Source organism: Anser cygnoides, chromosome 1 (assembly GCF_040182565.1).
Source record: "Anser cygnoides isolate HZ-2024a breed goose chromosome 1, Taihu_goose_T2T_genome, whole genome shotgun sequence".
Lineage (NCBI taxonomy): Eukaryota > Metazoa > Chordata > Aves > Anseriformes > Anatidae > Anser > Anser cygnoides.
Window position 1 is genome coordinate 92,522,955 of NC_089873.1, and position 13,941 is coordinate 92,536,895.

At 50.5% G+C, this 13,941-nt stretch overlaps 1 protein-coding gene across 10 annotated transcripts in view; it reads right to left on the bottom strand.

Annotated features, from left to right (window-relative positions):
- Positions 1-13,043, bottom strand: part of BBX (BBX high mobility group box domain containing) — a 138,077-nt gene extending 125,034 nt beyond the window's left edge. For 4 of the 10 annotated variants that reach the window (XM_048057445.2, XM_048057449.2, XM_048057447.2 and 1 more), the window contains exons 1-2: positions 12,052-12,188; positions 10,237-10,309 (exon numbers count right to left, since the gene is read on the bottom strand). Coding sequence is in view for 2 of the 10 variants with exons in the window: in XM_048057439.2 (XP_047913396.2) it covers positions 10,237-10,309; positions 12,914-13,029 (189 nt within the window). In the remaining 8 variants the exon portion in view is untranslated. Of the gene's footprint in view, positions 1-10,236; positions 10,310-11,590; positions 11,716-11,740; positions 11,824-12,051; positions 12,189-12,411; positions 12,659-12,913 lie in introns of those variants that run through there. The other 6 variants (XM_048057439.2, XM_048057446.2, XM_048057443.2 and 3 more) reach the window with 6 other exon arrangements.
- Positions 13,044-13,941: the final 898 nt, after the last annotated feature.

Consider the following 13,941-nt stretch of genomic DNA (forward strand, 5'->3'; position numbering starts at 1 on the left):
CCTGCTGCAGAAAAAAACACCGTGGAGCTGCAGAGTCAATACATGTTATCAAGCTCTTTGACTCCGTCAAGATGCTATTAATATTTCGGTAGGGTGGCGGTTGGAATTCTTTACCCATGCTATCCCACAGAGTTTCTGTGACATTTACTTTTCTTTTTTTAAATCACTTTCTTCATCTAATACATTAGAGAAGCTGAGCAAAATGGATTCAGCAACCAACTTGGTTTCACTTTTTGATTTCTGGACAGCAGTGGTGCTAGAATCATTCCTGGAAGTTATAAATTCCTCCTTTGACCATTAAAATCACAGTCTCATGCCACACAGTCTAGAAGACTGCCACAGCAATTTTAAAATAATCATTTCAGTTGTGTTTTTTTTTTTTTAATTTAATCATGTATCTGTGTAAACAGATGAATATCTGTTGATCTGTACCTGCTAGAAGCTAGTGGTGTCCAGCTCCCACAAACAAACAAACAAAAAAAAACAGTTAATACAGCCACGGTGTCACCTAGTGAGTTACTCTACATTCCTTAATGGGGGAAGATACATCTGTTATTACAAGCAGAAACTTTGGCTATTGGATACTGAAGTTGTCTTAGAAAACATACTCAACAGAAATGGATAACTTAAAATAAAATCCTTTCTGAACACAGAAATCGGACTCAAATTTAAATCAGATGTTACTGATGCTGATTGTATACGAATAAGGCATGCTTAATTGCAATTTATAACAAAACAATATTAAATTCTACTGTAATGTTCTATAACTTGATTCATAGTAAACTAAAATTATAGATGTTTGACTTCAAAGTTGTAGATAAAGTTCAAATACTGAACAGGTAAGTAGTCTTCAAAGTACCAGGAACAAGAATTAGGTTTAGATCGAGATTACCTGAAAGCAGCGACTACCCCTGCAGTTGCACAGAAAATGTCTTTGCTCCAGGTTAGTCATTTAAGGGAGTTTGGGGTAAAGTTGAAAAACTAACAGGGAACTGAAAAAAGCAAGAAAGCATGTTTTCCTTCTCATCTGAGAAAGCAAAACAGGCAGGGATTAGATTTCCTGGGTGTAAAAGCTTGGTTTGGTTACGTCAGAATCTGTTACCTTATCAGGGACAATACTTTGTTTAAAACATTACGTGCAAACACTATTTGCATTAACTTGTGCGTGTGTGCACGTGTGTGCTCGTGCATGTGTGTTACCTTAACAAACAGGACTCAAGGGCCACAATTTAAGAGAAGTATGATTTGTCACATCCTAAAGGAAAACTTTCTAACAGTTGCAAACTAAATAAATGCATGTAAGCCATGCAATCATTTAGAAAATGTGCGTGCATACGCTGCAGCCTCTGAACTAACAAAAAAGAAGTGCCAAATTTAGTGTAAAGGCTATATTTAGCAACGCATTTTAACGGTCGTCTACCAATAGAGATTGTCTCTGAGAAAACAAATACAAAAATACCAATGCAAAACGAGATTAAAAGCACCGATTTAAACCCAGCGCTTACTGACTACGGCCATGATTTAAATCAATTCAACAGAGAGAACTGGAATGCCAAGGCACCGCGTCGGCGAGGCTACGCGTGCACCCAGGGGCTCACAGAAGCCAGGAAGATTGGGTGCAAAAACCTCCCCGCTTTCACTCTGCCTGCCCTGAGCAGGGCTGAAGCAGAGCGTCAGTATCTGCAAAGTCTGACAGTGCTCCAAAAAACACCGTGATTTTCTGCAGGATCCTTGGCGGAGTGCAGGTACTGTCCTCGCTGGGAGACTGGAGCTGCGCGGGGACGTCTGCGACAACCACCTCACCTCCCCTGTGCCTTTCCTCGCTGTCCATCTCCCTTAACAAAGAGCGACAATAAACTCCGCAGGCAGCCCCGTGGGACCAGCCAGGGCCGCACGCAGGAACCACATCGCCGTGGCACAGAGAGCAGCAGCACAGCCCTCGGACAAGACAAAGCCTGCCTGCTCTTCGCAGCAGCTCCAGCATCCTTGTGCCCCCGCGGGCTGGTGACACCGCCGGGAGTCCGCTGCCACGTGTGGATACATAACCAGTGTCCTCTGTACGTGTCTCTCCGAGGGGCAGGATCTGCCAATGCTGCTTACAAACCAGGAAGACCTGGCGGGTGTTTGGAGCTCCCACCTGAACGACTGGGCAGCCTGCAGGAGCGGCGATGCACGTGGAGATGGCAAAGTCCATGGCCGCATATCCAGGCTCCTCTGACAGCTTCCTCTGGATGAAACCAACCGTCCAAGCCCTGCGAGGGCTCTTGCAGCACCAGGTTTTGCCCAGAAAAGCTTTTAGCCGTCGAAATTATTCCATGCAAGCACCTGGTGCTCTGCAACAATGCAGAGGTGGGCACGTAGAGGTGCAAGGAAAATACTGAGTTAATGCCAAGGGGAACAGCCGAGGACAGTTTTCCTCTGACACACGTGCAGGCAGCTCTCTTTCGGGTTAACGGGAAAGGGACACATTCAACCAACAGTTCCACGTAGCCGTCCATGCTTTACTTCCCTTATTTAAGGTTTTCTATACCGATAAATAAAATTGAAAACTTCCTCCCCTTGCTCTGGTTCCGATGCTTGTGCAACTCTGGTTCTGATGCTAGTCCAACAGCCTTCAGCGAGGGGCACAGGAACTCCTGTTTACTCTGTAGGCACTGGAACACCTTTTCAATCAATGGAACGGAGGGTGCAAATCGTGAATAGTTACCTGCTTTAATGTATTTGCTACCAGCTTTGTCACTCTTCATTTTCCAGACACCAAATTTCCCCATATAAACACCTCTGTTTCTCCAAAAGCAGCTGGAAATTAATGATGCTATTTTTATTTTCTTATTAATTCCTATGCCATAGCTCTATAATCAGTGCCGGATCGTGCTGCAATTTTGCATACTTGTTTCAAAATGCATTACGAGCCCTTGATGACTGATGTTTAGCACAATGTATGGGAGAGCATCCCAAACAAATTAGAGGGAAGAAATACAAATAGAGACATGTTACTTAAAGTAAAAAAGACTTATCAGATGTCCAAACAAGAAGTAAGAGCTGCAACTCACAAGTTTGCGGCAGAGCGTTCACCGATTTCAAGAACTGAGCCAGGCGGGCAGTTGGTACTACAGAACGTGAAACCTGGGTACACAGAAACCTTTTGCAAAGAGAAAGAATAACACTACTTCTTTCCCGATCTATACTCCTCGGCCATTGATTTGCAATGCATCAAAACGCTTTCCTTGCTGAGCCACACAACAGAGTCTGGAAGCAAACACACTCGCACAGTAACTGCACACTTCCCAGAAGAGGTACATCTACCAAACGGTGCTCTCACACTCCAGGCTCTTCCACCCCTTTCTCACTTGCAGAACTCTGCTCATTTCAGCGCTGCCTCTCTTCCCAGCCCTTCCTCTGCTGCTCACCGCCAGGCAGGGACTGCCCGTAAGCTTGTGCACTGATTACCGAGTGCACCGGGTGCATGACCCTGGCAGGACAATCTGCACATCAATAATTAAGAATAATGCGAAATCTGCAGCTTTCCCGAGGAATTGCAGGCTACCAGCAACCTCGGGCAGATCTGTGAAGGGGTGCATGTTGCTGATACGGCTCTGCTTCTGGCTTTTTGTTCAGGAATCCAGTTGCACAGGTGTAGCTGCGGGACTAAGGACAAGACGCACAGACATCCCCATACTTTACCCCATGAGGAAAAAATAATGAAATAGCAGCATGATGCGGCTCACTATGGATCTGCTATAGCTCAAAGGAAACTTGTGGAAAACAAATCAAACATGACCAACTACAAAAGCGCCCTTTTCATCGGCCTGGCAAAGCAAACAACAAAACAACAAAAAAAAGCAACTTCCTCTTAACTTTCACGGGTGGGTTTTGATGCAGAATATCCCAATGTTTCAGCTCTGCTGACTTTTGTGGAGTTATTTCACACTGAAAAAAATGAAAAGAGATAAATCAAATTTTCCCTCACTCCCTCCTTTCTCTACCAAGGTTTTCTTTATCAAACTTCACTTCCAAATCTCTCAAGATGTCGTACTCTTAAATATTGCTTTGACGACCACAAGATAACACATTTTGTCACACACTGAAACAAAAACCTAGGATAATTTGTTTCATAAAAGTCAGAAGACTTACTATACTACTGTAAAAGCCAATCCCAACTATTACCATGTGATGTGCCATGCCTCACCTGCTCCCAAGAGCTCTCGCTAGCGCTGTCAGATAATTCCTGTCTGTGTAGGACGTGGGTACAAATGGGGAAAAAAAGAAAGAAGAGGAAAAAAGAAGAAAGATGACTTCTGACAACGCACATGCTTAAAAATCCTTACATAACTGGCAGAAAAAGACATACTGGGGAAATAACTGAAAGGTATGGGTTCGAAGCCATCAGCCAAGCAGCACTGAAGTACACTGTGCAGGTCCCCCTCCTGCTAACGGGGCTGCTCAGCCCCACAGCGCAGTCACCAAGACATGGCCCAGCCCAACAGCGGCCCTGCAGCAGGTTTAAGCTTTCCTCACTTGAATCCTGCCATGGGCCAACTCATCTGTCATCAGCACTGACAAGGAAACAGCCTTCAACGTGTGTGCCTGGTCCTGGAAAAGTCCCTCCTGAGAACGCAGATGGCAGAAACCTTCCTGGTGCTACCCCGACATGGGGAGAAAGAAGAACAACTCCACGGCAGGGCAGAGGGTCAGCATGGTTGCACAGTGTCTCAGAGCAGGCTCCCCAGCAGTTTGCTGTGTATGTATTGCCTTCAGAAAAAAAAAGACAAAAAGCAGACATAGGGATGAAGCACCTTGCCACTTCCCCTCAACCAGCACGGGAAGGTGAAGACAGGATTTGTTACGCTTCTTGTCAAGAGAGCTTCCACCTGAATTAAGTCCTGTGGATCCCGTGTTGCAGAAGTCCGCTGAATCTCTTTCAGTTTTGCTGAAGAAGACCCTCAGTACCAAGAAGGGTCAGTAAAATGCCGTTTCTTACTTGCAGCGATTTCCGTGTTTTTCTAAAATCTCTTACATTGAAACACCCGGGTGGAAGACTAACGATAAAAATTCCACGCTTCCTAAGCAAGTGATTTCCTTAGTGTAGTTTCATCAAATCCAGTTAACTCTCTTTCCCCTCGCTAAAAATTAAAATTTTGTTGTACTAGCTTTCTTTGTACACAGAGATGCCTGAAGCTAGTTTATTTTCACATGCTGAATTGTCCATGCTTATAAGGACTTGCTATTACATTATGCATTTGTGTCCTACAAAGGAAAAGGCAGGAACACTGGAGAGTGTCAAAACCATGCTTTTCCTCTTTGTTGATCCATCTTTTATGCAATCACATCTATAAATACTAAAAATAATAAAATGCTGCTACCACTGTGAGAATACTACAATTAGGTCTATACTTGTGCACCAAGTGAAGTTTGCTTTCCTCCTCAAATAAGAGCTCTATTTTAAAATCAAAGCCAACTCACATTCACAGTAGTGAAACACTTGTTTTCAGCAAATCTTAAAATCTTACAGCACAAAATGTGTTTACTGGGTTTAGAAATAAGAGTTTAAATTGGTAGCTTACCCCATTTATCAAAATATGGCCAGAGTGCCAGAGCAGCCTCTTCTGTCAATTGCATGTTCCATAAAAAAGTTAATTGTGACTCAGCATTAGATTATGAATATTGATCTAATTATAAAGAACCATTCAGACCAACGCATATTTAAAGAAATTTACCCATGAAAAACAATACCTTATATTACAAAGTTAACACAGAGAAGTTAGCATTAAATAGTGTAATATACACAGTGGCTTAAATACCACATTAAGTGGCAAAAACGCTAAGTAAGCTTTCTTCCTACTTTACTCTCTTTCTACTTTAGGCCTTCCTGTCAACAAATATAACTGAATTAAAAGTTAGCAACTTCATACTACTCTGATTTTTTCTTTTTTTAAAGTAGCATTATGAAGGAAGTTGAATTAATAAGAGATGCCCAACTGGCAGAGAATCCAGTGACACTACTCACTTGTCAAGACAAGCATTTACTAGGAAAGGTTCAGAGGTAGCATGCACCAAGGGAAAGGACACAACTAAGGAGTCAGATGTGGATATTACTGCATTCCCTGCTCACGCTAACCTGCTAAGTGACTGTAGGCAAGCCTCTGCTGCTTCACTGTTTGGTATCTCGGATGCCTAAAACAGGGATAAAAGTGATTGGTCCTTGTTTTGGGGTGTATGACTGCAGTATGGCTTATGCGCTTTGCCAGACAGGACACAAGCACATGAACAAGGCAATGCCTACGACTGCCAGTTATTAACAATATCGTTCAGAGATGAATGCCTGATTTATTTATTTATTTTAAAGCAGTGCAGTTAAACACCAGGCCATCAATCCATTCCTAAAACCCGAGTAACCTTTACGCTGGTTCAGGTCTTGCCCCTTCTGAAATCTGTCAAGAAGAGTGACAGCTGTGGGAGTCTTTTGTGAAATTCACATGCAGCCACTAGTACCAGGCTCAGCACACTGCTCTCAGATAGAAACAGGGCATTATCACCAATCTTAAAAAAAAAAAAAGTAAAAATTAGCAGTAGTAGTAAAAAAAACAGAAGTCAGTTCTAATGATCTTTTGAAGTAAATCAGAACAAAAAAACTTTTGACAATGACACCGCTAGAATGAGGGGGGGAAAAGGAATGAAGATAATACCACAGAAGAAAGTTGACTTTTTAACTGTTTTTTCCTCAAGAAGCATTTTGAAATACATATGACTATTACGTCAAGCCAGCTTTACAGACTCCTAAGTAATAAAGAAAGCATAAATTGTTACAGCAAGGCAAAGCACTATCCATACTGCTTTAAAACAAACCTAATTCACTCAGGTAAACTGTTCCCATATATGGGCACCATATGATTTAATGATACAGGGAAGTATCATCAGTCTCCATTTGCAGGTGGAGAAGGGACATATGGCTGAGTTTCCAAGAGTAAACTCTGACCCTGGAAGCCTCCAGCTGCCCTCGGCAGTGCCGCTGGCTCCACCAGCAGCTGCAGCAGGCCACCCTCGTGCAAGGCACAGGAGCTGAGCTGGGTCCAAAATTTGGAAGGCAGCCTCTGGTTTTAACTAAATCACTTGCCAGAGGTGACAAGAGACAGTCTGTGGCAGTCCAAAATTAAGACTAGCGTTTCAGTTCAGTTCCAGCTTTTATCTGTAGCATCTTCCTCCATCTGGGAGCCACCAGACTCACATAAACTTGAAGTCCTGAACAGCATACGTGCACCGTACTGTCCAAAGAGAGGCAGCAAGTCACCCCACAGCTGCCTGAACGTCACCGCAGGTGTGTTTACAGCCTTCACACTACAGCAGAGCCTCCGTGCGAGCGTCCAAACACCTCGCCCACCTCACCTGCTTGCTCCCCACTGCCACCTGTGATGGAAGAGTACCTATCCCCAATCCACTTGCTCAAAGTTTCCTTCCTGCATAACACTCTGCTACAAGCCCCGTGCCAGGACGTCGCATATCCTCAGCCCACAGACCACGAGCAACAGCAGCCTGGAGTTAACTTTCAGTTCTGAATGGGAGCAATCGTATTAGTGAATTTAACAAGATGTGCCATGTGTTTCAATACGTTCACATGCTTATGGGATCTCAAGCCATGGACCCGCTAATTTATGAACAAAGTGCATTACAGTCGTTCTGGATGAAACAGAAATGTAAATGCATAGTTACGTCCGATATTTTATGTGGAGAATGTGACATTCAATATCTCTAATTATACACACAACAACTATGAAAGAGAAAGGTTTTTCTCCCTTGAATGGGAAAATAAACATGGACAAATTCCTCTCACCATCACTCCTACACTCCTTTCCTAAAGGAAACTCCTGCTGAAACCAAGAGAAGTCCTGCAGGTGCTGGATTTACAGCGAGCAGTCCCCAAAAACTCAAAAGCATCCAGGGCAAGTTTCTTAAGTGTTTGAAGCTACCCCAACACTAAAACCTACATAAGAGTTCCCTGAATTGTGTGTCTGCTTTGAAACAGTTATCAGCTTGCTATGCTGGGAGGAAGGGTACCGTGCAACAAACTTTTGAGGCCGTGGCCAATTTTTGAACTGTTCACATGGCCCCTTCCTAAGGGAATCTCCCCCTTTCAGGCTGCAACACACCTGGTGCCTGTTACCCAAGACCAGAATCCAGCCGTCTCGTGTACATCAAGGCTGACTTACTAAACTCCCTTCACGAATAGCTACTTTACTGCGAACTGTGTAATAAAACGAGTCTTCGCTTTTCCCAAAATAAGAGCTCCCTACAGTAAATGGAAGTTTCTAGTTGTGGACAAATCTAATGAAAACTCTGCTCGCCCCTTAAATAGCCACGTTATTTTTATTACGTTTAAGCTATGAGGAAATGTACTTCTCAGCTTCCTCTAAAGCTTCTGTTGTGACTTTTTCTTCAAAAAGATACTCTACCCTTCTCTTCTTTGCCATTTGTTCATGACGGCTCAATATTAGGCATGAGCTACATTTAGCACTGTGCACAAAACTGAGGTACGTTCCTCTTAGAAGCTGTAGGGAGATTATGACCACTGCTTCATTTCTAGGATTAAAGTCCCATGCATCCAAAAGGCTCCATCACACAAAGGCTGAAGCCACTACATGGCGGAATGACTGAAGAGACTACCTGAAGCAAGGTCCACAAGGTGTTCTTGCTCGGTACCTTTTGCTACTACTCCAAATAAAGACAGAAATCCTTGACACTTACAGCCCTCTAATCTAACTCTTACCGGAAAACACAGAAAATTACATCCAAAAATCAGCGCATTCGAATTCAGCTCTGAACAACAGTTTGAAGCCTATCAGCCAGTTTTTGAATTTCCCAATGTGTTCCTACTTTGTAAAAATTGTTGCATCAATTACTCTAGCCTGAACATGATCCTTGTCAGCAATGCTATAAACCAGAAAGCAATATTCTCCTATGCAACCAGTCTGTCATAAAGAATTTCAGTAATTTAATTTGCTGTTTATAGCCTCAGACCTACACATACCAACCTCGCTGCCCATAAAATCTGGAAAATTGAAATTTGGGTGCAATTCTCCAGGAGATGGAGAACAGGCAGAACCCTCCCTTTGAGCCACCTCTGCACAGCGGTTATCCCAGCCTTAGGAATAGGCTTGCGGCCACAATATCACAGAAGAACAGCTGCTCCCAATGGGCCCCTTCGAGCCAGCGTGTTTGGGACCATCACTTATCCTATGTCTCCTACACACAGACTGGAAAAGGTCAGGAGAACGTTATTAATCATTCACATTTATGAGGGCTAAGCTTGCTCCAAATACACGTCTTGTCTTGTTTTCAACTACGTATACCAAACTACCAGGAAAAAAAATTTAGATATATTTATTGCCTCCCACTTCCCCATTTTGGGCCTAAAGCAGTTCAGTGCCACCACGGGTGCCTGTAGGAAAAGCGCTTCACGTGGCACTCACTTTATGCCATCAATAAATGCAACCCCTCAAAATTACAGTCTCCCGTTTAGATTACCAGGTCCACTTCGGTTTAGAAAGTGCCAAACTCTTCAGAAGGCATCAAAAGTTTTCCACAGCATACAGACAGAAGCAGCAGCTGTGCACTGGAAAGCTTAGGAGAACTGGTAAGTCAGTCACTAGGATTTGTCTTTCAGACTGATAGGTACCTGCATTAATCAATGCCAAAAGAAAAAACGGTAATGCAGAAAGAGTACGGATGGAATTCTAATTAACTCTGTTTACGTGTGAAAACTGAACCAACTCCTGTTGTAGTCGTACTGCGGTGACGTTGAACTTCTCACTGATTCTCGACCTCTAGAGATTTCTCATGATCTGTTCTAATTGTTGATTTCTCCCGTGTTTTCTCCCCACCAGTGAATTTGAAGAGGACTTCACATTCTCAGCGAGTTTCTGACCTCCGCATCGCACTTTGCATATTTTAACGTTACTTTGGCTTGAAACTTTAGCCCCAAGTCAATTAACTGATCATCTTTACAAAGCGAGGTCTAAAGAAAGAGGAGGAGAGAAAGAAGAGAGAAGAAGCGAGGGGAGATCCGAGTAGGTGCAGCCCGTTCATCCTGGGGTGACCCAGACCAACTTTGCAGCCTAGCAACTGCTCTGAGTGCCCTGAGCAGAGGTGCTTCTTGAGGTGGCCGGACCCAAAGGAGCATCCCGCAGGCGTAACGCGGCGGCGAGAGGAGCCCCGTCTTACCGAGCAGAGCCGAGTACTCACCCAAGAAGGCAAATGGAAATTACAGCCAGACGAAGATGAAGCTGTCTCAACGCCTTCGTCATGTGATAGTGACCTATAAAGTACCAAACAGAGGCACACCGTCAGCACGCCGCGGCTCCGCAGCATCGCAGCCCAGCGCGGGGCGAGACCCCGCCGCCCGGGGCCAGCCCTCGCCGAGCCCCCACGCCACCCGAGCCCCCCTGGAAGACCCCGGGGGAGGGCTGTGCGTGAGGGGAGGCGGACAAAAGGGGTGTGCGTGAGGGGGGACACACGGGGGGCGCGAACAAAAGAGGCGCCGCTGCCGCGGGTGGGCCCGGCGCCGCCGCGGCCGCGGGTTCGAGTCCCGGCGAGGGCCCCGCGGCCCGGCGGGGGGGCACCGGCAGGGCGCTGGGCCCCAGGCCGCCGCCGCCGCCGCCCGTGCGAAGTGCAGGGCCACCGGCATCCGGGCTGCGGGGTGGGGAGGGAAGGAAAGGTATTAAACATGGAGAGAGCCCGCCGCTCCCGGCAGGGTCTCTCTCTCTCTCTCTCTCTCTCACACACACACACACACACACACACACACGCACACACACGCACGCCCCTCGGCGGCGGCGGCGCCCCCAGCCCGCTGCCGGTCAGCATCAAGTTTGCGCCTTAGTTGCAAAATGTCGATCCCGGCGGCTGACAAGACCCGGGGAGGAGAGGGGGAGAGCAAGAGAGTGCGGGAGGCAGAGGAGAGGCGAGAGAGAGTCCATCTTGCTTTCAGGGGGGAGGCGAGGAGCAGCGAGGCGCCGCACCAACCTCACCCTCCCGGGGGGGAAACTCTGCCGGGGGCGGCCGGGCGGGGACGGGCCGCGGGGGGCTCCCCCCGGACCCCCGCCGCCGCCCTCCCGGGGGGCTCCGGCCGGCGGCCGCCTCCCTCCCCGCTGCTCCCCTCCTCCTCCCCGCGGGCCCGGGCCATCATCCCGCTGCCACCGGCGAGGAGGAGGAGGAGAAGGAGGAGGAGGAGGCGGCGGTGCCGGGGGAGCCACACGGGTGCCGGGGGAGCCGCACGGGCGCCGGGCCCCCCCGCTCTCCCCTCCGCGGGACCGGGACGTGTCACCGGCAGGACGGGCAATGGTTTCGGCGCCCCAGGCCCGAGTGACCACCGCCGGCCTGGCGGCCTCCCCTCCCGCACGCACTCGCTCACCTCCGAAAAAAGAAAAACAACAAAAAAAAACCACGCCAAAAACAACAACTTTTACAACGCCGGGGCCTCCCTCGGCGTAACAATAAATAATAAAAAAAAGTGGCGAATCCGCCCCCGGCGCGGTTAAACCCCCGCGGCCCTTCCCCTGGCAGCCCGCCGGTGCCCCTCGCATCGCTGCGTTTTTACCTCCCTGCCTGCCTGCCTCCCCCGGCGGCGGGCTGCTGCCGATATTTCCAACGCAAACCTGCTGCCGCACGGCGCCCGGGATTAACGCGGCTCCCTCCCTCCCTCCCTTCCTCCTCCTCCTCCTCCTCCTCCTCCTCCTCGCAAGCCTACCCCGGATCGGCTCTCCCCACGGCCATGCAAGTTTCATACATTGCAAATAAACCCGAGAGGAGGAAGAGCGAAGCGGCTGGCGGGGGTGGGGGGAGGAGGAGGAGGAGGAGAAGCAGCAGCAGGAGGAGGAGGAGGAGGGCTGCTGCTTTCTGTAATTTACCAGCGACCCGATCTCGCAGCAGCGAATAACAGCCGCGCACCCATCCGGCTCCCGGCGGCGCCCGGAGCCCCCCCCCGAGGCGGCGGCCCCCTCCCCGGGGGGGCCCCCGCCAAGTTTTCTGTCATCGCGACCACCCAATGTCACAACTTACCTCCGCTGCGACGACTTGACGCGGCCGAGGCCTGCCTCCCACCCTCCTCCTCCTCCTCCTCCCTCCCGGAGGCAGGCAGGCAGCCGGGCGGCTCTCCGCCCCGAACTTACCGACACCCCCCGGCCCCCCGGGGCCGCCCCCCGGGGCCGCCCCCCCGGGGGCTCCGCCGCTGCCTACCGGAAAACGCGGAGCCCAACTCCCGGCCGAGCCCGGCCGCTCTCCTTGTCCGGGTGGGCGCCGGGATCGCCCCCCCGACCGCGTCCCCCTCCCGGCGGCCGGATCGCGCCCCCCCCCCGGTCTCCCCCCGGCTCCGTTTCGGGGGTCTCCGCCCCCGTTGCCCCCCGCCCCGGCAGCCCGTACCGCTGGGCGCAGCCGCTCGCCCCTCGGGATGAAGTTTCGGTTCTGCCCGCCCGCCGCGATGTCCCCGGCAGGTCCCCCCGCGGCCGGGCACCGAGCGGCCGCCGACGGCTGGCCTTCCTCCTCCTCCTCCTCCTCCTCCTTCCCCTTCCTCCCCGCCGCTCTTGCCTCTCGGCGGCGGCGAGAGGTGCCTGCTTCCCAGCGCAGCCTGGCACTGGCTGGCCTACCCCTGCCTCCTCGCTGCGCTTCCCCCCTCGCTCTATTATGACTATTATTATTACTATTACTGCTGTTTTTTAACGCGATGCACCGCGCTGCGACTCGCCCCCCCCCTCCCTCCGCGGCGCCCCTGCCCTCCCTGCCGGGCAGCCGCGCACCCACCCGTCCTCCCCTGCCCAAACTTTCCAACGCGGGCAGGGCTGAGGAGGGACGGGGGCAGGCAGCAGGACCGACCGCCGCCCGCCGCCGCCGAGCCCCCCCCGGCGCCCCCCGGCCCGGGGCTCACCTGGTCGGGGCTCGGGGCGCCCCCCGGCCCGGCGCACGGCGCGGCCCCCCCGGCTCGCAGCGCGGCTCCGCGCGGAGCCATGCAAGCCGGGCAGCGCCACAACACCCCCCCGCCATGTAAGGCGGCCCGCCATTGGCCGCCGCGCTGACGGACGGGCCCGGCAGCCATACAGCGGCGCCGTTACACCCGCGGCGCCCCGCCGGGGAGCCGCTGGCACACACACACACACACACACACACACACTCACACACACTCACACTCACACTCACACTCACACACACTCGCGGTGCACACGCCGTGCACACACTGCTCGCCTCGCACGCCCGCTCACGGTCCCTCGCACAAAGCTCGGCTCGGGTCTCTGTCCGTCCGGCTGTCCGTCCGTCCCGCAGCCGGAGCGTGAGGGCAGCCCGGGCGGGGAGAGCTCCCCTCGGGCTGCAGGAGCCGGGCACGACGCGAGCACGCCCCGCACCGCCACCGGCGTGCCCGTGAAGTTCACCGGGCTCCGGGCACAGGCATCACGAAACCGCCACTTCGCGAGGCAGAAAACACGCCGCGTCCCCTCTCGCGGCGTGTGTGGAAGCGCCGCCGTCTGCGCCGCTGCCTCCGGGTGGGACTCGGACCTGAGGCTGCAGTTGGCATGACAGCAAGGGGCAGAAATACCGCTGAAACACAACTCGGCTCCTTCCACAATAAAGAGAAATCTCTCTCCCCCTTCGCATATCCAACACTCCGAGGGTATTGCGGAGCTTATTCCACATATTCCCCGTCCTGAGCACTCTCCATTGGGCACGGCTGACTTCAGCATCTTCCCATTGTTTACCTCTACTTCTTTTTCTCTTTACAGCAGAGCTATTTTAAATAATGTGGAATAATATTTCTAATGTCTGAATAAAGTGGTGGAGTAACGCACAAGCTGGTTTTACAGCACAAAATTGTATCCGCGTTTCTAACTTGGCCCGCGCGTTTTTTGTGAAGATGTGAGAAATTATCCTGAACTCCCTACCACCTTGCTTGTAGTAAGGAGG